The 25800-nt window shown below is 41.9% G+C and overlaps 1 protein-coding gene across 2 annotated transcripts in view; it reads left to right on the top strand.

Moving 5' to 3' along the window:
- LOC112459588 overlaps nt 1-25800 on the top strand; it is a 336860-nt gene that overhangs the window by 298257 nt on the left and 12803 nt on the right. The window contains exon 4 of one of the 2 annotated variants that reach the window (XM_025023767.1): nt 20318-20564. In XM_025023767.1, coding sequence (XP_024879535.1) covers nt 20318-20564 — 247 coding nt within the window. Of the gene's footprint in view, nt 1-20317; nt 23543-25800 lie in introns of those variants that run through there. The other variant, XM_025023766.1, reaches the window with a different exon arrangement.

The following is a 25800-nucleotide window of genomic DNA, read 5'->3' as shown; positions in this document are numbered from 1 at the left end:
AAAGTGCGAAACTATATTTAATTTATCATTAATCGATGGATTAACGTCATATTCCTTGAGCAACTTACTTTGAGACATTGTTATGCAACAGAAAATTTTATTGCGATATTTTGTTATTTATATATGATAATATTTGGTTTGTGAGAAGGCGGCAAATCTAGTTGCTCGCCACGAGAGCCAGCGACTTTAGCTACGGCACTGCGCACACAATCAAAACGTGGAGAACCGACACGGCCGCGCGTAGTTTGTATGCTAATCAGAGTCGTGTTCCCTTCCCATCCGTACATCCTCGCCGCTATCTTCGTCCACCATTGTGGGCTCTAACTATCGTCAATTCTATTTTCTATCTCGTCTTAGCTTCGCGCATTTACACTCTTGTTCAGCGCCGCGTTTAGCACCGAATGCGGCTATTCGATCCAGAGTTTTATTTAAGGTGATTGGGCCATCAAAGCATGTCAAAGAAAAAAATCCGAATTAAATATATGTTATAAAAAAAACCTAAATACGCTTAAATTTGCAATTTTGAGAAGATCTGACGTCTAGTTTTTGAGATATTAAATCTCAAAGTTGGCATTTTTAACATAGGTTTTATGGGAAATTGTACCGGAAACATACATTTTTTGAGAAGTTCACTCACTGTCTGTAAAGAAACAAGTTCAAAAAACTGAAAATAACATTATTTGATTCTTCTAGCACTTGTTAAGTATAAGACAAAACGACGTTGACGTGTAATAAGGCCAAAAATTCAATCAAAAGTTGATGAATCGTCGCGTTTCTTGTCGGCCTTTCGATCAGCTGTACGCGACGTGGACATGTGGCAACGCCGCGCCGTGTAGTGTTTTCTTTCCACAGCACTATTCTTTTGCAAGCAAATCTCCCGTTATCGAAATTGTTTGTTACCTTCCATTATTTTTCAACATAAACACAATACATAACCTCACTCAAACACATGGCACTGGCATGATAGCTGCCTACAGCGAAGAGATGCAATGTCGCGACATTTCTCTTGTACGAATGTCAATTGAAGTCAAATCTTGAACTGTTTACATTTATCAGTAGATAAATTGATACGTAATCGAATGAAAAGTTACATTATAAAATCAGTAATTATACAAGTGTCTAGAATATATCCATAAAAATGGTTTTTCTTAAAATAAATTTTAAGCCTTATATTGACTCATATGGTACATGGCCCAATCACCTTAAAGATACCGAGATCGCGCGCGCGCGCGTTCGACGTAATCGAGAAACGAAAAGCGAATAGCCCCACATTTAAGTACCACCGGGAGTATGCGAATGCAATTCTCAACCTTAAGCATTTAAGTCGTGAGTTTGACGTTAAAATTTATTGGACATTTTTTAACCGCATCGATTTATCGTTTATCGAATTAGTAGTTATTGTTATAAAATTAGAAGAAAGTAATTGTATATCATTTAATAATTATTATTATCGGGTTTAACGCTCTAAAAGCAACTCTCCAGAACTAGTGTCTATTTTCTATTACAGCAATGACACAATCACCATAAAATTATCAGAAAGCTATTTTGAATGCGTATAAAAGAAATACTTTGTAAAATAGCAGATCATCAAAGCCGTGTATGTAAAACAAAACGTAATTTGGTAAAACTGGGAAACCCGGTTTATCAACGTTTTCCTGCGTGGAATAACGTCACCCGCCACGGATCCGCGCGAGTAAACCGGAAGAGACGAATTGCGGTGAGAAAGAGAGAGAAAACGGAAACGAACGCGGGCGCCCGCTTCTCTCGTGAGCGCTCTCCCTCGCCGGCTCTTTTCCCGTTTCCTCCATTTCCCGACCGCCTTACTGCGCTTTGTCTCCATAAGCCACATTCGGGTCACTGGCACGAAGAGGTTGCTTTAACGATCTGCATTGCATGAGCACATTTCGCCCTCTGGTACTCCGTTCGTCTATCTTTATGGAGAATGTCGGTGTCAAACTGAGAACGTGAGAGACTTTCAGCGGCGTGAGAAATTTTTTAAGTGCTTAAAAGAAAACAGTACGACGATCACAGAAAATAATACAAACTTCTTTTGAACTGTGAATCTGTGAATTTCGCATATTTACGTTTTTTAAATAAGACAAAACATAAGATTTGCTAAAGTATAGAAGAAAGGGAACCTCATTTTCGAGTTCATCTTTGGGGAATACACGCATTTCTTAAATATTGAACGTCAACAATTTGCCAAGAAAATGAAGAATGTAAGATCTACTTAATAGCGTGCGAGAAAATTAATTCAAATTTTGATAAGAATTAAGTACAAAGTTGTATCTCATAAATTCCAAATTTTAATACCGTGTTTAATATTTATTAAAGGCAAAAAATATTGAACAGGAACATGAAGCTGATAACTTTGGTAAGTTCTGAAGAATCCTTCTTTCCTCTCTTGTCTCATCCTTTCAATTCCTTTCCGCGACACAGTTTTAGAACATATACGACGGTTGACAAACAGACTTCGGTTATTTTATATGACAAACAAACGAATCGGACGATCGGCTTTACCTTGTTTATGCCTTCGGTCCGTTCCCAAGAAATCCGATAGCTGTTTCTCGAGTAATGTTGAGTTTCAACGAAACTTCGACATCGCGATGACGATGGCGAGTAAACATGTAACGGCAATGTAATAAACAGGCGAATTAAAAAGCCGCAACGGAGAACTGGGTCAATGCAAAATTGAATTCTTAATTCGCGAAATTATGGCCTGGCACTAAAACATTTAAATCCTCCTGTATTCTTCTTTTTATTTTTCTTTTAAAGACTTAAATAGAATTCTTTTATTGAAACAGGAGGGGAATTATAACGAAACAACCGGAAATTAAAGAGTTAAAATTTCAGTATCAAAGAAAGTGAAATATATCGTACTGAAAATGTGCCCTTTTAACTGGAAAAAAAGATCGACCGAATTAACTTCTTTTATTCGTGTATTTTTTTAACTTTGTTTCTTCTGCTTACGATGATGGTAAGTTTCACGCTCATTACTTGACGTTACTGCATTTACATCTCTTTTTTCGCTATTCTCTCCGTAACTAAAATGTTTTTGTATGTGGATTACAAACAGTAAATAATAAATTTTTTCCATTGGGAATTGTCACGAAGCACATTCACACATGTATAACACATATGTATATATGGAAAGCAGCAATTAGGTAGAGTGGATACGGCCTCGCTACACTTAGACGTCACTACTTTGACGCACCATGCGCCTCTCTTCGTCTATGTCTTCGCCATTGCAGTCATTGCTTGTTAACGCCGCTTCTCCGGGTGTCTTAAAAATATATACGACCGGTCCTCTTTCTCCCCGGCATCCCTTTCTCTCCCTTTCGCGACGCGACAAGACATCGGCAAGAAGGGTGCGCGCAAGAAAATCGCGGGATGCACTTACGGATATTACCGAGAACACCGACGGGAAGATTGCCAGACACGGCTGCTGGAATCATTAGAATTAAACCTTCTACAAAAGAGCGGCAGGAAGGCATGAAATTTAAGTGCCAAAATCTTAAGTATATGTATAATGCAGACAGTTCAACGTCTAAAGATTTAATTTTATTATAATTTTATAGATCCGTTAGGATATAGGTATATTTATTTAGAATCGTATAAATATTATCTTAAAAACCTCAAGAATATCCCTCCCTAAAGTCATGAAAGAATTATTGCGACATTCATCAAAATCCCATGAAGATATATTGCTTGATGCATATACTTAACCAAAGAGAAGAAGACAAAGAACCTAAAGATTTACTTAAGCTTAACATAAAGGGAGCAAAATCTGTCTGGTTTTGAAAGGAAAGGAAATTTTTGTTTTCTCATAAATCTCATCGTAGCCCATTCTTCAATCTTGCACAGAATGAGATTTATGAGGGTTTCTGGTCAGTTCTAGAATAACGCACGTTGAGTAGGATTTCCGTTGAAACGTTGCCTTTAACAAATTCCTTTTGACTTTGCACATCTCGGGCATTATAGAAATCGCTGTCGTTTTAATTTTGTATTCGTCAAAAGTGAAATCAATAACAATAAAACATACGACATAACAATAAGACATAGCAAAGTAGCTCTGATAACAAAGAAAAATAATGTGGCGAGACAATACCTGCGAGATAAAAATCGAACGTCGCCCGAGAATGTTCACTTATCGAATATTTTGCGACAATACACGAATGAAAAAGTTCTCTTTCCTTCATTTTTAAGGCATTCGGCGTCGTTGTTTCATAAGTAATTCATTGTTATGTTGATTCTTTTACAGAAACTGTTTAATTACAAAACTATGTACATAATTTTTACAATTGTTAACTAGCGTTAACTAGCTCACTTTAGAGATATTTCTACAAACCCTCGCGAGTAATCAGGATGCTATTGTGAACAATGTTCGGGTGTGGCGAGGACCGAACGGTTGGTGCTACACTTCGCAATGCGTTGCATGCGATACCGCTTGCATTATATGCATCGCCTGCAATTTCATCGGCGATTCGACGAATTATCGGGGGCGCGACGCCGCGCCGCGCCGCGCCGCGTTGGCGATGCGAGGACGGGATGCAATGTGAGGAGGGCGCGAGAGGAAGGCACGCGGCCACTGATTCACGCTCACGTTGTTTCTACAGACGTGGTCAAAAGGGACAATCTGACCCAGTCTATGGATAATTTAACTCACAGTATGGGTCTGAATGGGTTATAATTGGTGATGACAGGCCATCAGGCGACGACAGGCATTCACCTTACCGAGAGGAAGAGAAGGAGGAGACGGGAAGAGAGAAAGAGAGAGAATATTGTGTTCGAGGGCACGTAGCTAAGTCCTTGGCAGGCGTTGACGGAATCTCCCGTGACATTTCCTCCCATGATGCGACTTGACGCAACACAATGACGTGCAAGCAAATTACGAACTTTCAATTGTTACGTACTCGCGAACCTTTAGCTCTTTCTTTTAATTTAAATTCTCTCCTCGCCGTCATGGAACTCTCTGAAGTGTCGAGCTAGCGAACTCTACGAATCGTCGATCCTTCGAATTTTCGAGTTTTACAGAGCTGCCAAGCTCGCGAGTTTTTAATGATATTCCGGTTCGCGAGCTCACGCGAGACTCGCCCGACCGTTGCGGATGATCGCAGCTTACGAGTTTAATGGGATACAGAATATAAGTGGCTGGTAGATACGTTCTTCAATTTGCGCGGGACTTAAGCTCCTTTACGAAGATCTCGCGCATAATATGAATACTAATCGATCCTCCGGTCTGGGGCGCGCCGCACGCGCGGACTTTATTCCGCTAAATGAATGATCCTCGAGCTTTTCTGTCCGAGAAGTTCTTCTTACCCATAGCGATGAAATCTAACTTTTAACAAGCCGCATTGTCGCGCGTATTCTTCGATTTAAAAACTGCTTCACGAATAAAATAAATTTCTGCGCATACTTATAAATAGGTAGACGAGATATTCATTCAGTTCTGCGAAACGTTCGATCGGTTTATCTCCAAGCCTAAAAAATAATAAACGAATCGCTCGCTGAAACTGACCGCATGCGAATAAGGTCATCCAATCATGATTTTTCAATCTCACTGGAGAATTTTTCCATTATAAGCGTAACCATGCTGAAAAACTACAATATAATGGAGAATATAACGGAAATAATATTCGTTATAAATAATGTAACTCCGAAAACGCGAAATAAATAATATAAACATATCCTCTTCTCCTCTCTTATATTTTCACGTACAAAAACATCATATATATACACACATGCAGGCAAACACATGGTGATTTTATCTCGCAGTGAAGAGGCTCGAGCGCGAGCCCGCCGGCATACCACCGCACCGGTCGATTCGATTCAATTACAAAAGTATGAGGCTGATTCTCGTGGCTATTGCGCTGCAACGCGGGATAGATGCACGACGCGTCTTTTGCGCGATGCGCCAATTCGCATCCGGCTGCGTCGCGACGTGATGCACCATGTCGGTCTTGCCACCGGTTTTGGCGAACGTTGAATACTCCAGCTGTGTCCCGCCGTCGCGTCGTTCCGGCAGTGATATACTCGCGGACGCGCGGCCTAAGAGGAGAATAATAAAGGGAATCCCACAGGAGGTGGGTGGTGCAAGAGAGAGCGTTACAGTGTTTCTCATTTACGTGGCTACGTAAATAAGATGGATCACCAAAGATAATTAAAAATGGACCTACAGCAGTAAATGATAATTGCTAATTCGTTTGAGGACTTTCAGATATTTATAACTTTGAATTATTAAAGTTTAAGATCCTAAGAATGCTTGCATTCGCATTTTTTAGATCTTTGTATCTTCAAATCTTCAAAATGATCTTCTGATTCTTTGATTTTTCTGATTATGCAGGATTTTCAGATTCTTACACTTTTTATTCATCGTCTTGTTTCTCCCAAACGTCTTTGAATTGTTCCGATTCAAAGGTATTTCGATTTTTATACTTCCAAAAGTTTTCGAAGATCCTTGGGACTTATTATTAGAAAAAGCTTTGCAGTTTTAAATCTTTGTACCTTTGATCGTAAGGTTTCTAACTTTATACAAATTTAAATTGTACCATCGAATCCACAGATGTTAATGAAACAACAGTCTAAGCATGACGCTCTATTTTGGCATATAAGCGCGCGGAAACTAACGTCAGATAAGCCTACGTAATTAGAATCACATCGGAGGGGAAATTGAGAAACGCTGTTTGAGAGATATGCGTATCGCACGAATTGCGGCCGTTATCGCAGTCGCATTCCATTGTACTCTCGCAGACAGTGTTATTACCCTAACCGTCCATAATTACGTCATCGTCATTGTCCTCGCGCATGTATCCCCATAAATGCCACGAGCCCTGGCGCCCTGTGGTCCCTCCGGAGCCTACGACTCCTCTCCCTCTCCCCTCCCTCTCTCTCTCCGTTTCCTTCCTGCCTACGCACCGTCGTCAGGTTCGTGATATTCGCACAAGCGACTATGCGGCGACGTCGGTTCGCCAACTAACACGCACCACATGTGGATACGCGGCGCGATGCGTCGCCGTTTACCTGCATCTGCATAGCACTGAGTACCTGAATACCGCAGTACATGCGTTTGCGCGGGGGCAACACACATACGCACGCTAAGAGATTCCTGCGCGTCTCTATACATATATTCACATTTCCACATTACTCACGTACACGAACACGCACTATCGTACTGCACGGTGACGTACTGACGGCGTGATGCACTCGCGTGCACTAATAATCTTAGCCGGCTTTAACATTCGTGTTAAAATATTCAGACACATCGGAAATGATTTCTACGTCAAAATATAGCAAGATAAAATAAATTACAACGTAATTTCGATCATGAAAGCTCGTATGCACTCCGAGCTTTCTTTAGAAGAAACTTTGCTCCAAAAGATCTCTTAATTTTATCTCTCTTAACAGATATATTTGGGCACTTAATTGCCGATTAAATATTGCGACATTATAAGCGCCAATAATATCGACAAATAAATTTTTCCTAAAAACATGCTTGATATTTCTCCGAAATCTTACTGTTACAGCACACGCGTCACTCTTAACCCAACCTACGGCAGTTTCTACAACGATGTCATGCGGCGCACGAGCAAATATACACGCACATACGCAATACGCGAGCGTACGCACAACGGCACGCGGGTCGATTAATCGGCATACACGCGGGCTAATGTAACGTTGCGCGCCAGTTATGCTACCATGTTACGTCGGGTATGCCGACCGCACACTCTGGGTACGCAACCAAGCCGACGGGCTGTGTTGGAGAACCGATGGGGGTGAACATTCCCGATATATATTGAGAGAGAGTGCACGCGCGTGTGTATGTACGTTGCGCACCTGACAGCCACGAATTCGCTACCTGCGTATTAGACTGCATTTCGCGAATTATTGGCGCAATCCTGTGTTCAAGACTCTCCCCCTTTGCGACCCCCTAAATTCTGCTCTCCTAACCGGACACAATGCGTTCCATCGGCGCAGCATCGAGTGGGGCATCTTCCGGAATCCCCGATAGATTCCATCGAAGAGAATTATTTCAGAGTCTCCTCTTGTTTCTCTCTTCCTCCCTTTTCCTCGGCAAATGATGTTCCTCTCTACGTATTGTTCCGCCATTTCTCTCGCAATTATTATGCACTGCTGGCTCTTTTCGGGGTTATTCCGTGGTCCGATAGACCGCAACGAAAAGCTTCGAGAGTAGTTGAGGCCAGCTCTCCGGAAAGATAGAGAAAGAAATAACGAAAAAACTCTGCAAAGCAGATAACCGATCGTGGTACACGTTTTATTATTAATTTTCAGAACTTGATGTACTTGTAACTTTTATTTATTTATGCACGATTTTTCAGTGTAATTTGCATATCTCACGCGTCCCGAGAACCGTAAGAAACCGCGCTTACAAAATAATATTATATAGAAGGCTAGAAGAGATATGTTGCGTAACGCATACGGATTGCAATTAATTAAAAGGTAGGCAATTTTCCACGTGCGTATATGCAATAGCAAATAAATCCCGTGTCGCAAATGTGAAAGCATATTCCCGCTTGCGCGACGTGCACTCGTTTAGAATAACGAAGGGCCGCGAAATTAAAAAAAAGAAAAGAAAAAAATACGAGAGAGCGACAGATGCGCCGTAGCGCCCGAGTTTCATAAACGAAATTATGCTAACTACACGCGTTGAAGGAGGCTCGAATCTCTCTATAATCAGACCAGCGTGATTTCGTTCAAAGCCTTGTTCACCGACTTCTCTCTCTCGCTCTTCACGTCTTATTTCTCTCTTCATACTTTGCAGAGAACAAAAATTGGTCTCCCGTTTAGAATAATCTAATGCAATCGCAGCTTCGCATCAATAAACTTTATGTCTAACATAGGATTAATTTGTTACAAGTAGTTACAAGAAATCAATTGCGTGAAATATGCACATATACATCAAGTTCTATGTACGGGCGAGATGCTTAATTTGAAAGCGAGTCGAGATACAGATTAAGAAAGAATGTGGTATTACAAAAACATCGAACATTTTATTATGATCGTGGTACAAATCTTAATAATAATAGTATTTGGAATTTGTGATATTTTGATATTTATCTTTATGGATCAGTCAGCGTGAAACGTACGTGTATTTCAATGGTATCGTACTTCGTGCGGATTATTCTTTTATTTCATTCATTTTATATGTGGTAATTTTATTAATTTTCCGCCGACAATATTTGATTCCATTATATTTCGAAAAAGCGGATATTATATTCTTACGGCAGAAAGACAAACAATTAACTTTTTACTTCCTTTTTATGTTTTATTCAACAAACGCTCGGCTCATAAAAGAGCTCGATAACGTTTAAATGCGAACCGATATTTTCGAAAGCCACACGGGCATTAACGCCAGAATTCGAATAAATTAAGACTGGAAGTGACGGCTGACGGCTCACGAGGCTCTTAATCACTGTCGCCGTTTAATTACTCCCTCACGTAGCAATAACGCGACTCCACTGACCTCATTTCCTCAAAACATCATCATCCGAAGTATGGCATCGAGGGCGAACTAATGACGGGGAAAGACCATCATTCGGGGACCGATTGCTCTCTCTTATTGAGCCTCTAAATCGCCCTTATGATCTATATGACGACGCCAATGAATCACCATCCATCGTAAACGTCACGTTTATTAACTTTTCGCGTTCAAGATGACTTTCGTCATTATCGACGATCTTTTTGTGTCTTAATCTCTTTTTATACTGTAACATAATAATAAACGTACACCATATTCGTGGAGTTCTGTATGAATCGAATTTTGGGACGTACGTTAGGATCTGATGAAGAAACAGATTGCAATTAAGACATCGCTCTACGGAGAAATCGATTTTCATTCGATGAAGAATTTACTATTGGAATACATGTACCGATGGTGATGATATCGAGGACGCTTAAAGTCGAGCGTTTGATTCGATCCACGTGTTTGGTCCATGCGATAAATGAATTCGCGAGAAGTACGAAAATTTAATTTCCCGCGTATGGAACATAATCCTCTTGCTTAGGAAATTGGCTGCTCGATCGCGCTCCTCCGGCTTCATCCCATCCACCCTCGCGATCTTTTGTTGAACGGTGCACGAGAAGCGATCCTGACGCGAGACGCGGGATTCGCTGCCGCTGATCCGACCGGCCACGCGAAATAAAATAAAACGGATATTAAAACTTGGGCGAGAGCTAATTTCCTCGCGTTTCCAAGCATAATATTCGTTTTCCCTCTTCCACTCTCCCCTTTTTTCCACATTTTTATTTCTTCATCACTGACGAGTTAAACCATCTATCGGACGAACGACTCCTGAATATTCAGTGACGATGAGCAGATGCGGATGCATGAATAGGCGAGAAAATCAAGTTCGGGATTCGAATTTGACGAGTGACAGTCACGTTCGGACCATCCTGCAGATTAAACTCTGTTGGGATGCCAGTGTGACATTTCGAAAATGCAAACTCGCTTTCAGATCTTACAATACAGATCTTTTGGATGCAAAGTCGTAACGCATTACAAATCAATAAAATCTCTAATTCACTAATGCAACATGTTTATCCAAGCAGTTGTAAGAAAAACTTTTGCGATGCACGCGTTAAAGAAAAATCTATCAACATTTTAATTAATAATATTTCCTAACAAAGAAGGATTAATTTCAATGTTGTCACTCATGTATCATAAACTTCAAATGAAAAATGATTCTTGACATATCGTATTATCCTGTCAAAGCAACATATTGCGTAATTATATTCTTATACCGCGAAGGCTAATATCACTCCGATAAATCCAAAATCGGATGGAAATATACTATGCTTCATGCGTGCCGCTTTATTGCACGTTCTGCACTTTACGTTCAGGCAAATTGATCGTTCTACCTTCGAAGTACTAATAAAACTTTATATTCCGACGAGCGTAATTATTTCCCGTCGCTCTATTGGAAAATACAAGTTTGTTCAATGCAGTCATTACGGGCTCATATAGCGTAGCCAAGATGGAGGAATAACACAAGATCGATCGGTACATGCCGAGGTATCTCGAAGTAACGATCTCGAAGAGGACCGTCGAAACGACATTAATGCCCGGTGTCAAAGGAGAGAGCCCGGACGCCTCTTCATCTACGTGCTTGCCAAAGTACAATGCGTCTGGCCGAGTGTTCGCGAACCTTCTCCGTGAAACTTCGGGGAAGCCTTCGCCTCCGTTTCTAACCACCTTTGAGGTCATTACGACGTGCACGCTCCCTCGTGTTTGGACATTTCTCTCTCTTTCTCTCTCTCTTTCTCCTTCTCTTTTCATTACGAAGATCCTGTCGGATGGCCAGACGGTTAATCACGTCCCGTTTCACTTATTAACTCCCCATCCCAGCCTGCTGGTACTTGCACTCAATAGCCGCCTCCGTTTCTCTTGTTCTGCGCTACCTACTGACGATCCTTGATTCGCTCATCTCTCAATATTCCGAATGGGATTAGTTACACATGATTATGTGGCGAAACGTGTTCTATCAACGTGTCGTAACACGTGACTGTCGGGCTTTCACGAGATTCAAATACGGGTATTTCCTAGCACTATTAGATATTGTAAACAAATATGTAAAATTACACAAACAATTGTAAATATCGTAACAGAGACATATAATCGTGTGATTTTTACACTTGTTGTTCATGTAAATTTATATATTTATCTTGCAACATATAGCTATATTATTTCAGAGTGATTGCGATAAAAATAATACAATATAAAACAAACATTTTAGGTAAAGAACAGATTTTATTATTTTGTTTTGGTAATAGAGCATTACGCCACTAATTTTATTTTAGCAGGCATTATAGGTTTTTCATAAAACTCGGTTTTCAAGGCTTAATTCACCCTTGTATAAGCTTCTCGGCATAATCTTCTTTAACCCTCTCTCTAATTCGCCATTTAACAGCAAGCATCAATGTCTCGAATACGCTAACAAACAAGAAACAAAAGACTCTCTTACACCCTGAAAGCTCTCTGCGAGAGTCTGCTTGCTTTCCCCCGCGAACATTCGCTCATTAGGCAAATCCTACCCCTCTCAGCTCATTCCAAAAAAGGCGTTCGTACCTTTCCTCGGCCTTAGCATACAAATTTATTCGTAAACTTCTACAATTTAAATGTCCACGGTGTTTCAATCAAGGGGCGTCGCCGTTCTCTCCATCCCCGTTTCCCCCACGTACGTATAAACAACCACCAGATTAGTTTTCCTTCCTTCAAACTTTCATCAGTTTTCTCTCTCTCTCTCTCTCTCTCTCGCTCTTTCCCATCGGCTTTCCCATGGCCTCTCTTCCCTTTCCTTCTCCCGAGTATCAACTTCGGAGGATTTTCGTGTTGGCGTGTCAAATATTAAGCAGCCTCGTTTTCGTGCCGCAACCAGTTTAGAGGATGAACGAGGGAGGCAGGGAAGAGCGGGCTCGTGTGATTCCTTAAGAACTTCGGAACAGCTTCGGAACTCGTTTGGACCTGTGATCCCTGTCCCGCTAGCCTAGTATTTCGTAACCCATAATTATATTTGCTCATTAACCTTCCTCCCGCCTTCCCCGTTTTCCTTCTTCTGCATTGCTTTCCCCGAGTTTCCATGAGGGATGGAAGTTGCCGCCGGGCAAAAGCGAATCTAGGGAATTTTCGAGGGATAGTCTTTCAAATTAGAGATTAAATCCCCAAAGGAACGAAATATCACTCTCTCGTAATTACTATTTAAATCTTCCACAGTTTACTTTTCTGATGATATTTTAACTTCTCAGAAATAATGTTCGCAAGTTTATGCGTAATTCGATTTGAATATTTTTAATAATTTTTAATCTAAAATCTCCCTCTCTTCCCTGGTAATTAATCAGACTAATTAATTAGGATATTTGAGATGGAATTGAACATAGTCGTTATACATGGTTTCTCTTTTGAATACGCGATTGCCCGAAGGGGCAAATGCAGAGATGGAGTTTTGTAAATTACCGCCGCTAATGCCGCGTTACATATTTGTCGGATTTCCAACTCGAGATTGCCGGCTTTACAGAGCATAACTTACGTATCACACAGGGTAGCTGTTAACGTCTCCCCGAGAATCACCCTGGCAAATGGAAACTCCGGGTGAACCGAAACTACATCGCGACTACCGATAGTTTCCGGATTCGCGCGCGGTTAATGCGCTCCCGAAATTGTTTAAACTTGCTTATGTAAATAAAATTTGCGAAATTCTCGTCCTTGTTCTCGTTCCGATAAATAATTTCGATGAATGCAATATCTTTCACTGGGGAAATTTATTGATATTTTATACGAAATTTTATTCATGCGGGATAAAATCTGCAAAATTTACTTACACCCGAAACGTTTAGCCTCACAAAAATATATTAATGTCCATTATTATCGAAAAGAAACTATTAATTCTTCCTTCCTCCTCTCAATCTGTTGTATTTTCGTTTTCACAGATTAGCTTGGATTATTTGCACATTATTAATTCTCTCTGCTAGATTGTTGTCTCGCTTCAATTGCGAAGCGGGGGCTTTCTAGTTGGCGTTCTATTAGCATTGCGCAATCGAGTCGCGACGAATTAGCGAATGGATAGCGTATTAATTATATTGTTAGTGGACGATGCGAAGCTCAGCTCGACCGCGGCGGTTTTTTCCGGCGGTCTCGCGTTTGGACAGTGCAAATTTGCGGACGAAACCGCGTGTTATTGGTCACCAATGCGCCAGTAGACTTGCCGTGGATGTATCTAGCGTAAACTTGTCGGCGTCATTTCGATCCTACATATATACTATGTACATTCAGAATTTGTTGATAGTGAAACGCACGCAAAACATATTTTCCTTTTTCTTCACGTTTTAAGAAAATGTATAAATAACAATTTTTATTGATTACTCGATGCTGTGCATTTTGACATTTTGCTGCAAAGCAAGTTTATGAAATACGGGATAACATGAGACTATACATTTTTTCTATACAGCTATTGTTATTCTTGACTGAATCATGTATTATATTATATTTTATCAATTTATATAGCTTCTTATTGTTACATCCCGTGAAGAAACTGCGCGGTAAATTTGGCGATCAATTGGCTGCCCTTCGTATAAATGATCGCCGAACGAAAAAGCCTGCTTTTCGAGAAATATAAGAAGCGATAATACAATGATCCTGTTTTATTGGGACATAACCGACGTGCCAACGAGAGAAACATGCCGCGATTCCGTTGTAATGGTGAACTAAAACATCGACACCCTCTATAGAGCTAGCTTGTTCCCGCGAAGGTTAAACCGCTTTTGCTGGCAAGTACCTACCCGCCGTCAATCGCACCCTTATGCTCGTTACCCTGAAAAAATTGCGGCCCGTAAAGGTCCTCCTCGCCTGTTTCACGCCGGTCGCCGGTGCAAGGCCATCGATCGACTACCGGGGGTGTGACTAGCCCCGAATACCCGCATATTTTAAGCGCGCGTCATGCACACGCTTCTCGCGCGGATTCGACGGTTCTTAAAAACCACTCGGAAAATCTTTGTGCCCCGCGCGTTTGCGTTTTTCACAGGCGAATTTTCGTTGCCATTCTTTACCATCAAATCACGATTTGCATAATAACGAACGCGACGACAGAAAGAAAAGAAAAGTTAAACCGAATAGAGAAAAGAAAGAAGATGAGAAGGAGGAATCTTTTGATATCTATCTTCCATTTGAAAATTCAAAGAACGATATATATAAGATGCATTCGTAACGTTTCAAAATGCTTTGCGATGGGGCGCAGGCATCCGCGTATCAAAAGCGCATCAGCCGCGGCGTGCTGCGCTCCTAAATGTTAAATAAGAAAACGGCGAACTCAAAGTCGTACAGAATGCTCGCAGCTGTGCGCTTTGTAGTCCTGGTTCCTGGATATTGGAAATGGGGAGCGTTACGCGTCATAGAGATTTGAGTATCCCGGAGCATCGCGCAAGCGTATCGCTGGAATAAATCATTTTTTTTATTCGCGACCGTAAACCCGTCCCGTAGATAGGAGCTCGCGTCCGTGGTCGTAAAGGGTTTTGAACAGGGCTCGTTTACGAAAGGACTGCTACCCCGGGCAAGCTACAGAGATCGGGTAAGGATCGATGAGGACCTCGATGGGGCCGTCACTGATAACCGGCCGCTCGCATGACCGAACCGGAATAATGCTCGTTGTATGCTAAACCTCGCTGATAAGCACGCGCCGGCCCCTACGACGAGATAGCGGCAAAACAATATTCCCCTCCCTGCGTAGATACGAGATAGATTTGGTTTTACATCGAGCTATCAAACAAATGTACCAAAACGGATTTCGAAATGATGTCCCATGATGACGATACTCCCGGTAATAACAATAGGTACTTCTGATGACGGTATTTATCTTCAAGATTGACTAGGCGGCTTATCGATTACTACAAACTATTACGTCCGACTTTACATCCATATCTATTTTTACTCTTTATTTTATTTTTAGAAATTCGATATAACTGATGCAAATCTGAATCTGGACAGTTTCTAATATATCTTTTTAAAAAGATATTCTGGCAGTAAATTCGAAACGGTAAAAAAATGAAAAGTGGCGATATTCCTGTTCTCCAATGGAGAAATTTCTTTCAGGTTTAAAAAACGTTTAAAAAATTTTTCTTTATTAGATCTATCTAACATTTGAAAGGCATGGATGTCATGGCGAAGGTGAGAAGATGTCTATCGCGATGACGCTGACGGTCGGGGTGTATCTAGTCCGCATTGATATGCAAAATTTGTAGTTTCGAGAAACTTACAAGAGACTCTAGCGCGTTTGCACGCGTGAGAACGGCGAGTAAACTTCGAGATCCTAGATGTCTCAGGTTCTAACTTTATGATCGGTCTCGCGCCTTTGGTGCACGTACGCGCGAGTATCGGATGTGACCCTCCAGTGTACAAAAGCTCGCTAATCCGCTTCTAAACATCCTCACACTATTCTCAAATCCGCCATAATCTTAAACTCGCTGATTAAGATTATAAAGTTATTGTGTCTGCGGTAGAGAATAATAAGGAGTTGACAAAATAATAAAAACAAATGACCGTTTTTTTTAAGTATCTTGATGTTGTTGAAAAAAAAAATAGATTTATGAGAGGTTGTCCTTTGAATTTGTATGCAAAATTATTATTAGAATAATCATAATTAACAAATATATAATAAAATTTAGTAGAACTAACTATAACCGATAGAAATATAAATATAGAAATAATAAATATAGAATAGAGGTTCCTATTAAAAGCAGATGATGAAAATAGATGAATGGAAAATAAATACATTCTAACAATATATTTTACAAGAACAGAACGATGCATCAATATAGTAAAATGATTCCAGTAATTTCAATCAAGTTGACACTTGCTTGTATTTAACACTTTACTGATTATCGATTATTCCTTTTATCGCTCGTATTATTCTCGCGCCAATAATGTATCAGAGGTGCATTCGAATCGGTAGACTCATATCCCGTCATGTATATTATCTGAACACGAAGACGTGTGTGAGTCGAAAAAGTCGAAGGAAAGAGAGAAATGTCGTGAAAGCGCAAGAGCGAGCTAGTGAACGAGCGACGAAGGACACGGAGGGGGAGGGAGGGAATGGTAGTTAATTAGCTCGAGTTAAAAGCTCGGCTTAAATGACCTATTCAGCGCTTAGCATCGAGCGAATTCACTTTGGTGTTCCCTCGACTCCATCCGCACGAGGAAGATCCCGAGGTATACACTGTGTCGACAACCTACGTTGTCTTACGTTGTCGTTTCGCGCAGACTTATAGGCCGCTTTTACGTCGGAAACTCGTCGTATCGTGCAGTTGAACGTTAAGCAAATTAAAATTAAGGAAACGGTATTTTTTACGAGATCTTGTTATTTAAATACTTAAAATACATATAAAGAGCTTTCTTATAAGAATTTAAAGTATATTTTCTTGAATTCTTTTCATAAGGAAAATATTACCCAAAGAAATAATTCTTTTCAGATTTTCGTTCTCGGGATCTTTTTTGCGTCTTTGATTCACTTAAGAAATTAATTTAATTCCTTCCGTGCACTTTTGAAAATCGATGAGGGCGTGAAATTGGCTTGAATCGTTTTCTATGTCGCCAGCCGAGCTTTTCTTCAAACTCGTCGCCCTTCGACGATCATTACCGTTCCCCGTATCATCATGACTAAATAAAATCTATTAGGAAATGGAATAGGGTGCAGAGCGGGCAGTTGTAAGCGAGCATAATGAAAAATCTTTACTCGCGATGACGATGACGAAGCGCAGGGAAGAGAATTGATGTGGTAGTGCCAGGCAGACGACGCAAATGCGATATTAACAAGAAAACGCCAAAAGAGTGAAGTTCCGCTTCAACAAATTACTTAAATTTGATACTCCTGATTTGAGAATGTAGTGAAGCAGCAAGTGCTTCGAGTACTTCGAGAAATCAAATTTCGCCATTTGTAAGAAAGTATCATGTTTACCATCGAATAATGTGCGTATTCGTATGCAAACGCAATACTCCACGTGAGCGAGTCTACTCTTAAGTCATCCGCGAATGTTGTTTACGTAATGCTCCTGCAAGTCGGAGCTTTATACGCGAGCAGAGTCACGAGGCAGAAATCATATTCAGCGATCCGATAATCGATCAGTTCGTATTTATACCGTACCTTTTCCGCCTTCTCATCCGCATCTCCCCTTCTCGCCGCTCTTTTCAGTTTAAAAGAGACGCGGATCTTTCCGTTTTCTCAACTTCATCTCGACCTACTGCTGAAAGTGCAGCGCAAGTTGTTAACCTTAGCTTGTGGTTTAATTACACGGGCAAATATTATCGAACTGACAGAGTTAATTAGATAATTAAAACTTGAAGGGTAAACTACTTTGCGAGCCGAACGGCGCCCTGGTCTTTGAATATACATGAACATATACATGCAGATACCATCGGTGATGCGCTATACGTTGAAAGTTGAAAGATGCAAAACGAAGGATCGCAAACTAAAGATTCTCCACGTTTGAAGAAATAATTATAAAGAAAAATCGATAGGAGTTTTCGCGTTTTCGTGATGTCATATATGTTCTTCATTTCGCCACGGAATACTTGTAAATTTTTCTAAAACGAGTATAAAAATATGATTTTACAATTCTAGATGGTAAAAGTTTTTATTTTATAAAATGTCAATAATAATCAATGGCTAAGGAAATATTCCGCAAAATACATTTTTACAAAATATATTTCCATTTATCAAAAAACTAATGCGAACAAGATCTTGTTTTTCTAAGGAGGTTGAATATTTAATGTATTATTGCAAATTATTTATGAAAATCCGAAAATGTTTGAAATTTACTAGTGTATTTTAAAAGAGGGCATCACAATATTCTTTCTTAATTACTCAGCGCAGTTTCTATGACGAGTTATAGGATTAAATAAATTACACGTAATTTCTCTCGTGATTTACGACTACGACTACGTGGCGCCAACGGTACGTTGACGAAGAAATCCCTCTAAAAAAGAGGAATCTAGCGACCGGAGATCAGCGGCCGTATGTTTCCAGCATCATTATCTCCGGTCGGCAGAACTCTCGGGACCCTCGTCAGAGTCGGCGTTTATACCGCGAATCCTCTCTCGGATAAGTGAATCCCCACAGTCGGACGAGCCGAGTTTAAACGCTTTAGCCAGCGCGACCTGCGATTAGCGGAGGAGACGACTGTGACCGTGATGGACAGGTCAGAGATGCACGCGTATCACTTCGAGGCGCTGCGATGTGCGAAATTTCGCAGCTAACACTCGACGGACTGCCAGACATTATCTTATCTGGAACGTGGAATATATGTGAAGGAGTACCATAATAGTTTTCGTAAAATTTCATTTTACCTCCGTACGCTTGAAATCTCTTTTATCGTATTGAGAAAGAATGAGCTTACAGTGCGAAATATTAAAATACATGAAAATGATCATCTATCCTGATAATTATACCGTAACTTTATCTCGAAACAAAAAATTTTAGAAACATGATGAGCTACCTGCTCTTTGTTTTTTTAATTTATCTCGGTACCTTCTCGAGATGAATATATGCGTGTATTGAAATACACGGTAGTTTTGTGACCTGGTTTAACAGCACGAACGTCACTGTCCGCATATATTAGATTTAGTACAATTCAGAATTAGATTGTCCGCATTCCGCGCAAGATGCAATGCTAATTCGAAGTGAGAGTATGGGCCAATTTGCGCGCGTATTACAGATGTGTATTTGTACAATCGCACAGATACCGGCCAAGTAGCAATCACGACCGCGTTATTATGCGCTCGTCGAGCATATGTTAATTCGCGTAGAAGATGATGAATGCGGCGAAGAGCCGCCAGATGTACCGGGTATCTCGAAATTATCGTATTTTCTTATTTTCTCATGTTAAATATTAAAATTCTGTTATAACAAAATAAAATTTTTTTAACTTTAATAATGCCATTTATTTGTTTAGATCTTTTATTACAAATTTGAAAGAGTTCCAAAATTTTTCGCGTTAATTCATGACGAATTCTATTGTTATCTGATTGCCCAATTTCTCGATAACTGCCGGTAGTTGAATAACAGAATTTTAATATTTAACATGAGAAAATAAGAAAATACGATAATTTTCATTGATAAAAATGTCAATCATAAAATGATCAGAGGGTAAAAGGAAGTGCAACCTCGGGACACCCTGTATACGCGTAAAACGACGCTGATAGGCAAACGCAGTGCCCGATTCATTAAAGTTTACACCGAGGAAAGCTCTCGAGCGCGCCCACAGCAAAGCGCCTGCCTGTACAAACAATTGCAACGAGCTCCCAACTAATCTGGTGTGTCGACGGGGGCTGGTCGACGGCAGGGAGAAGAGAAGGGAGGGAGTGGGAGATGAGAGCAAAGTAGAATATCAACATCCTCCGCTCGTCCAACTTGAGGAATTTGCTGCGAGCTTTCCGAGATGGTGTTTCGAATGAAACCAGAGAAGCAACATACCTATAGAATCGTCCCAACTGACCGAATTTAACTTGAAACGTGCGCATGTCTGAATTTGCAAGAGTTACGCGGAAGGAAAAAGATATTCTGAAGAAAATGCCTTCCATTGTCTTCCTATAAAACACAGAGTGCAGTTTCGTTTATATCATAATTGTGCGGAAAGATTTATTATTGTCCTCACGATAAGAAAATTCAAATATAAAATCTAAATGTCACACTGATGTAATGAATTCTGACCAGCGCAGCAATCTCGTACAATTTCTTATTCATGATCACTTTTATTCTTAAATGAGATATTTTTGTCGCTTATCCGTTTAATAACATCGTCTTTTTCTTATCTGTTACAGGCACAAACGGAAAGTGCAAAACTTGCTGCCGTGCAAGAGCGCAGCGGGCGCGGCAGCGGTCGCCGGACGGGGTCGCGTGCTGCCGGACGGCCAGCCGCATCCGGGCCCCGGCATTGGCGGCGGCGGTGCCGGCGGCGCCGTTCTTTACGAGGACCTACAGGATCACGCGGTGTCGCACTCGCAGCTGCACAATCACCTGCCGACGAGTCACGGCCAGGCGCCGACGATCGAGGTACGAAATCCCGAGGCCCACCCGCGGGTCCCTCCGCCACCACGCGAACCACCGCTGCTACCTGCACGCAGGGAAAAGAGACCGCCGCAGCCGCATCACCTCGACTATCTCGATTATCGCGACCCCAGGTCGATACTGCGCGTCCAGGACAAGCCGTCGCGGGCGGTCCTGGGCGGCTACCGGACGCCGCGCGCCCTTCTGGCCAAGTCGCAGGGGGTACCCCTGTCGATCGCTGCCACCGCCCAGTCGTCCGCCGCTCGACTTGCTTCGGGCGGCACTGGCGCGAACAGCCCGCTACTGCTGCGAAACGAGAACAACCTTCTGCGAGACAGTCACCTGCTGCTAGCTACGCAGAACGCCCTGATCACGAGCCAGCGGCCTCCCTCACCTCCCACCCCACCCTCGCCTATGCTTTCCCGCGGGGAATTTCCATCGTGTCGAGATCTCGATGTCTTGGCCGCCGATGGCTATCCGGCCGACGTACGAGTCCCCGCAAGACCTCGTGACTCCGGCATCCCCATCCCTCCCCCCCACCGACCTGGACCGCGCACCTCCCCCGCTCGGACGCCGTCGAGCCCGAAAAGACCGGCGGATTCCGTCGCGGTGTCGAGGTTCGCGGTCCGAGAGGAGGGCCGTAGGCGGCTCTCGGTAGACTCCGAGGGCTATTCCTATATAGATTTCAAAGACTCGGATCTGGAGTCCACGAGATACGGTCGTCCTGAGACCGCGAATCCCCCCAACAACGGCAGGCGACTGTTGCGATTGACGACTACGAGGTCGAGCTCGATCGACTCCGACGGCTACTCGTACATCGTCGATTACGGCAGAAGGGCGCCCGGAGCCGCCAGGAGGCTCGTCGCCGACGGCACCGAGGAGGAGGTCTGTCCGCTCTGCACCATGCAGCAGATACACCACCTCCTCAGTCAGCCGGAGCAGGACGTCTACTTGCACGTCCAGGACACGTGACACGTGCCGTCCTGGCCGTCGATCGACAGTCTCGTGGCGGCGTAAGGGCGTAGGTTCCATCTCGGGAATCCGGACAGTTCCCGAGCGAGAGTCCCGAACGCGTATCCCCGAGGCAGAAGTTCCAACATATCTTCGCGAGTATCTCGCGTCGACCAAGGTCGGCCGAGCGACATTCGATTACCAAGCGTCGTGTGCTATCTTCCTGTCCCGCGGCCGTGATGCAACGCGACGTGATGTGACGCGACGCGATGTGACGTGACGCGACGCGACGCGACGCGAGGCGAGGCGATACGACCGCGACGCGACGCGATGTCGCAGCGTAAAAGGGACGCAGCTGCGTCTTGTCTAAGATTATCGTCGTAGATTATCTGGCGCCCTGCGGATTCCGGCGAGCGGACGGAGGCATAGCACCAGGTATTTCATTGACATTGACACTAAGGCTGTGTGTGCTTCGTGATTCGAAATCTATTTTCTCTGCAAGAGTGTGTGCTGCCAATTTCTGATTTAATATTTAGTTTGTAAATCTTTCTCGTAAGCTTTAAATATATTTAGTAGTAATGGGCAAAATTACAAGACGGGGCTTTAATAAATTGCGGTAAGCAAAACCGGTCAGTTATTCGCACATATTCAATTTTTATACAGAATTCTAGAGCAAACGCTAGAATATAGATGATAACAATTCATGTTTATTGAATACTGACTAATTTGACTAAACGCTATTTATTAAAGATAGTCCTTGGGCTCTTAGCTATCGGGAGAATTCTGAAAAATTCAGATCACACGATGCTTCCTCACTGACTTCGAAAAAATTGTAGCTAGTTTTTTTCACATTTCTAGAGAAATGGTAGTTAGAAAAGAGAAATGACTTTATACGCACTATATATATGCTTAAAAAAAATCACTCTTATATAATTATACGACTAGTTGCTAAAGGAAAGCGTCTTGTAATCCGAATGCCAGAAGAAGACAAAAATACTTGAAGACAATCGTGACATAGTTGTTCGAATGCTTACTCCTGTAAGAAAAAAGTACAATACACTACTTTATATACACGATAACAGAAATAAGCATTCAGTGTCGTCACTTATCGATGCACCCACATCTCTCGCAGAGAAAACCGTTTGTAACAGTTTCTCGCGTACAGAGAAGCTTCTGTTAATTTATTATTAATTAATTTGTCAATTTTAAATGTTCGAATCACGCGAGCTTTCACTCATCAACGGGGGCGTCCGTTCGTTCGCTACCGCCGCTCAAGGCGGAGACGCCAGGACGGGCTAGTCAGTATTTATTTTGTTACTTCGGAGCCGTGCCCGCGCAATCCCCGACAAACTAACAAATCGAAAGAACGCTTGAACGTAGGAGAGGAAAGGAGAACGAGAAAGCGTGACGCGAAGGAAAACAGGGCGGACGCGCGGGGCCTTATTCGTCGGTTGTGCAGGCACGGCGGCCGGGCGCACTCTATGGTTGTAAATAGCTTAGAGATTAGACCCGTAAATTTTGTAAATAGCACCTACGGAGAAACAATATATCGACAGGATTTAATATATATATATATACATATATGAATATAGATATTATAAAGAAGAAAAAGAGGACACGCACGAAAGTCCGTCAGAGCATCGCGAAGAAAGAGAGAGCTTGATTTCCCAATTTGTAAATTAGTACTATCATTATAATTGCGAATAAGGGACACCGCTATTACTGTCGCCGTCTTTAGTACTATTACATTATTACGATTATTATTAGTCTATTATAATTATTATTACCGTTATTTATTACGCACCTCGCCGGACGGTCGGCACAGTGTCCTGTAAATAACGTCGCGAGCTCGACGAGGCGAAGAGCGAAACGACGCGCGACGGTCCTGTGTATATCTTGAGTTAATGGAAGAAAGAGAAAGGGAGTTTGGAGGAGAAGTTTGAGAAAAATAAAATTACTTTGCTGAAAAATTTGACGAGGAGTGGTTATTGACCCGGTCCACAATCCCATCCTTCGCGTCCCTTCACGACACGCCCACGATCGACCAAAAAAAAAAAAAAAGATCGCGGATTATTCTAAGCAAGCATCTCTCGAGATCGGAAAGAGAATCGGAAGCGCATACGCGCGATCAAGAGAGAGAAATAGATGTCAGTTTTCTCTCGCGTATACCTAAATCGTCTCCCGACACTATGACAATACACGTGGACACGGAATAACCACTTCTGTGTTCAAACTTTTTCTTCTCTGTTTGACTAAAGATATGCAACGGCCTGTATCGCTCGCTCGGTTACACCAATTAGTATTCTATTTTCCGCATTAATCGGGTAACTTTGTTAGACGAAGGATCATTTTTATTCTATCTAGGATTTTCCGTGCGAACAGAAAAAAGAACGAAAATTCAATGGACCGAAGCCCTGATCGACCAGCGAATTCTTTTTCGGTGATGAATTCTCACACAAATGAGAAAAGATGAGAAAGAAAGTAGGACAGATCCGCGGAGGAAGAAATGGACGGGAGGTCAAAAAGGGAGAATGAAGGAGGGCTTCTGGAGGGTGAGTGCGGGCAAGCGGAGGGTGAGAGATTGACGCGTCACCATTGTGCCGTGTCACCTTTGCTCTCCAAGAGCGATTGCCATCTCTCGCGGACGAATAGATCTCTAATTTTGCAAATGGAGCTGAGCAAGTATCCAGCGACGCGGCGCGGTGCAAGAAGAATCTTTTTCTTCTCCTGCTTTCTCTCCGCACGGGCCACGTTGTTTAATTTAATTGCTGAGGGGTCGACGAAAGAGGGTGCGCGTCTCATATCTCCCCTTCGTCCCTGCATGGAGCCCAGCAGTCGACCGTTACTACTTGGAGATCAGTCGAGATCGATAGGTTCAAAAATCTCGATAATCACGCGTCACCGATTCCGATTCGCGTAGCTCTCTCTTCTCGCGTCGAGACAGCCGACGGCTGTTGATTGTTGATTCACCAGCGAACAAATAACGTAAATATTTGAGCGGCGCGGAAAGAAAGCGACTTATGATTTGCGAAGGGTCGCGGGTCGGCGAGAATAAAAAGAGCGTAAAGAACACGAGCTTCGATCTTGATTTCTGTTGTGAAAAAGCTCAAACAATAACTTGGAACTCGAATTCATTTTTGCGGCATTCGCGATTTCTTCAGTGTCAAAAAAGTTCGGAATATTTCGCGATATATGTTTTGTATTTTTTACATTAAGATAAAACTATAAAATCAAACGGATAGTCTATACAGCGAAATATTTCGTTTGATTGTACCAGCTAAATTAGATTTTAATTCTTAACCGCTGAAGCGAACATAAAGCGTGAGAAAGAGATATTACTATACTGAAGTCATAAGTCTTGGAATTAAAAGAAATAAATAAAAAATCCGGATATATCTGCGGATGAAAGGATCTGCGGATAGCCTGGTACACCCTGTATATTTTTCAAGATCTGGTTTTCATCGCAGAAATAAGAACTAAGTATAACAGAAAAGTGCTCTCTCTCTCTGAATAATGGCACACAGAGCGTGGATTTTCTTTAGAAATCCCAAAGTCGAATAAAAGACTTGGCTGTTTCAACTAAGAGTTGATATCTGATTCTATTCTACGATACGTGGATATTTCGATAAAATTAATGAAATTAGAACTTCCGTTTCTCGGGTAATACAATCTAGCAATCTCAACAACGTGTCAATTAGATTGGGTTTTTTTATTTAGCGCTTTCGCCGAGCTTTTTCTCTGCCGCGTGACAGTTTGTCGATTCGCGAATACGGAGTCGAACCAGGCTTAAATATTTGAATGTCAGCGAATCAAAAGAATTTGGTAGACCAGAAAATCCCGACAGTAACGTGTCGCCGATTTACCGACCATTCTACGTTTCACGTTTCCCGAACGAAAGAGGTCCCTTTTCTCTAAAAATGCTTCCTGCCGACGTCTTCTCGGCGAGCGCGCGGAAAGGGGTCAAGTAAAACTCAAATATTTGAATATTATTAAATCGTTCGCGTCCCTCGAAATCACGTATGCAATGTCGTCATTTTCGAAAATTGTCGTCCGCTTGCCGTTTAAAGTTTAAATGATTCAGCTTCAAACATGTGTCAGTTATCTCCGCACAAATAAAAAAAAAAGGACAAAATAGAACTTAAATATTTCAAACATCAACTTTACATTCTTATTAAAAGATTTAACATTGCTAAAATCGTATCCGTACTTTTTAAGAAATTACATTACAATTTGTAATCTATTGTAACTTCGAATTCCTAAATTGAGAGAGAAATGATAAAAGAAATGCTTTTCTTTTAAACATATT

The sequence above is a fragment of the Temnothorax curvispinosus genome, unplaced genomic scaffold (genome assembly GCF_003070985.1).
Source record: "Temnothorax curvispinosus isolate PA1 unplaced genomic scaffold, ASM307098v1 QBEX01009969.1, whole genome shotgun sequence".
Lineage (NCBI taxonomy): Eukaryota > Metazoa > Arthropoda > Insecta > Hymenoptera > Formicidae > Temnothorax > Temnothorax curvispinosus.
The sequence above is the reverse complement of the archived record's forward strand: the minus strand, read 5'-3'. Positions and strand labels throughout refer to the sequence as shown.